This window comes from Apaloderma vittatum, unplaced genomic scaffold, assembly GCF_000703405.1.
Source record: "Apaloderma vittatum isolate BGI_N311 unplaced genomic scaffold, ASM70340v1 scaffold39737, whole genome shotgun sequence".
NCBI classification, from domain to species: domain Eukaryota; kingdom Metazoa; phylum Chordata; class Aves; order Trogoniformes; family Trogonidae; genus Apaloderma; species Apaloderma vittatum.
Genome location: NW_009725283.1, coordinates 18,375 through 20,842, shown reverse-complemented (window position 1 = coordinate 20,842; position 2,468 = coordinate 18,375). Strand labels below are relative to the sequence as shown.

The 2,468-nt window shown below is 57.2% G+C and overlaps 1 protein-coding gene across 1 annotated transcript in view; it reads left to right on the top strand.

Moving 5' to 3' along the window:
* Positions 1 to 2,468, top strand: part of GGT7 (gamma-glutamyltransferase 7) — a gene marked incomplete at its 5' end in the record, with an annotated part of 16,257 nt that overhangs the window by 1,728 nt on the left and 12,061 nt on the right. The window contains 3 exons of the mRNA XM_009872829.1: positions 198 to 349; positions 1,290 to 1,404; positions 1,925 to 1,992. Coding sequence (XP_009871131.1) covers positions 198 to 349; positions 1,290 to 1,404; positions 1,925 to 1,992 — 335 coding nt within the window. The remainder of the gene's footprint in view (positions 1 to 197; positions 350 to 1,289; positions 1,405 to 1,924; positions 1,993 to 2,468) is intronic.

Genomic DNA, 2,468 nt, shown 5'->3' with positions numbered 1-2,468 from the left:
CCCCCGGGGCTTGTGGCCGGGCCTACCGGCAGACCAGCCACAGCTGCCCTTTTGCAGGGAATTTGCAGGCACTTGAAAATGCAGATCAGCCACAGCCTGGGCGTTGACCTCAGCCTTCAGGTCCCGCAGAGCTGGGCAAAGATCTGGGTGGCCCCCAGCACCTCTCCTCGGGCACAACCGCTCTCCTCTTCCCACAGATCTTCCACCGCGGTGCCGTGGTCACAGACGCTGCCCGTTGCACGGCGCTGGGCATAGAGGTGCTCAACAAGCAGGGCTCCTCGGTAGATGCGGCCATCGCCTCGGCCCTCTGCGCGGGGATCGTCAACCCCCACACGTCGGGGCTCGGCGGGTAAGTGTCAGCTGCTCACCCCTGTGCTGTCGTCTGCGATTGTCCTCGAGCAAGTGATTTTGCCACCAGCTGAGATGTGCCTTCATGGTAGCGTGAGTGCCAGGGTGTGGTACCAGGTTTCTGACATCAGGCAGTGGATGTGTGGACGTCTGCACAGGGACGGGGACCCTTCCTGTGCACTGAGAGACCCCCAGGGAGGGAAAAGCTGCGTCTATCATAGTAGCTGCCAGGAAAGCCCAAGCCTCAGACTTGAGAGATTTGAAAAAGTGACCAGGCTGCCCTCTGCGAATGTGCCAGGAGCTTGTAGTAACCTGGGTTCAGTCCCAAAGCTTTCAGAGATTGAGTGCGTCCCTCTCTACGCTCTGCTCCTGCTGCAACAGGAGCCTGAGGCCCGAGCCTGGTGCTGGGTGGCAGCCAGGGGAGACGTAGATGTGAAGGGGGGTCTCCTCCCAGCCCTCATCCGCGTGGCAGCATCCACAAGAGCCTGGTCCTCTGGGCTCTGCAGGAGGTCTTGGGAGCGTTGCACAAAGCCCTGCCACCTGATAGCTTCTCCAGGCTGTGCCACAGATTGCTGTTGTAAACAAAAACCGTGTTTTTTTGCAAACCGGCTCGGATTAGAAAGAAAATCCTGGGTAGTCCCAGCCTGGCAGTGGAACAGAGCCAGTGGCCCTGTGGGCAGGCTGGCAGATACTGATGAGGTTCAGTTACGGGGGCCACCTGCGTTCCGCACCGGCCCTGCCTCCCTCTGCTGGGAAGGGCAGCAGAGTTCCCGGCACCGCTGGCCAGCCCTGGGTCACTGCTGGGGCTGGTGACCTGCTGCTGTGGCCCTGCTGTGCCTGGGACTGGCCCCATCCCCGGTGGTGCCTGTGCTTTTCGGTTTGGCTTTACGGCAGCGGCTGTTGCAGGGACAGCCCGTGCCATGAGCCCTGTCTCGCTGCAGGGGTGGGGTGATGCTGGTCCATGACATCCGGAAGAACAGGAGCTGGGTGATCGACTTCCGTGAGGTGGCTCCCCTGGGCATCCCGCTGGAGGGGGACCTGCAGAAGGACACCAAGGTGAGGACCAGCGTCCCACAGCTGACCCCTCTGGGGCTGCAGCTGGCTGATGTTTCCAGATCCCCCCTCCCTGCAAGTCTTGGGCTGAGGAGGAGATGGCCAGGGAAGCAGCAGGAGGTCTCTCCCACATGGGAGATCCCAGGCCCTACAGACCTGAGGAGTTCAGGGAAAATACTTCTTTGGCAGCCTCAAAACGCCTGAAGCCTTCAGGGCTTGGAAGTAAAGAGGCATGTCCCTCGGGCAGCGGGGAGAACAAGAGTCCCAGGAAGGAGCACAGTCCTGTCATTCTGCTGAGTTATTTCTCCTGACCAACCTGGGTTGAGACCAGGATTGAATTTGGCTCTTTCCTTCCAAAAGCTGTTGTTCCCCACTTTAGTGTGTTGCTACAGGCCTCTTCCCCTCTCCCAAAGACCATACAGATATTTCCCTTGTGAATATGCTTTGCATCTCCTTGACTTGCAGTGCTAGTGTCCTCATGGGAAGGACACTACTTTTCCGCTTTGTCCTTCTTATTTTACAGCCAGGTCTGCTCGTGGGGGTGCCAGGCATGGTACAAGGAATGCAGCAGGCGCACCAGTTACACGGGAGGTAAGACTGGTGCAGGGCTGACCTCCTGCCTGTGCTCTGGGGTCCCCATGGTGGGGGCTGGGAGCACACGAGCCCTCGCCATCAGACCACCTTCTCAGCCACCAGTCAAAACCATTAGCTAAGGGGCATCTGGAGGCTTATGTTGAAAAATATATTCATTTTTGGGTACTTCATTTAACAAAAGAAAGAATTCAACTTGGTCAGGTTTTCTGCAAGGTGAAATTTTGGCAAATAAGACAGACAAGAAATATCTCAGAAGCAGGTGCAGAACATTTTCATCATGTCTGTGCATTTTCATTCTCTCTTTAGCTGGACCCTAAGAAGTGTGGCAGACATTGATGCCATTTTGGGACAGAGAAGGAGGGAGCTGAATGACTGGCTCAGGGCCAGAGCCTGGCTTAAGATTTTGCTCTAAAGATGTCCCTTCCCATGTCCTTGTGCTGCCACTCCTCTCTGACACACATCATGGAGCACTG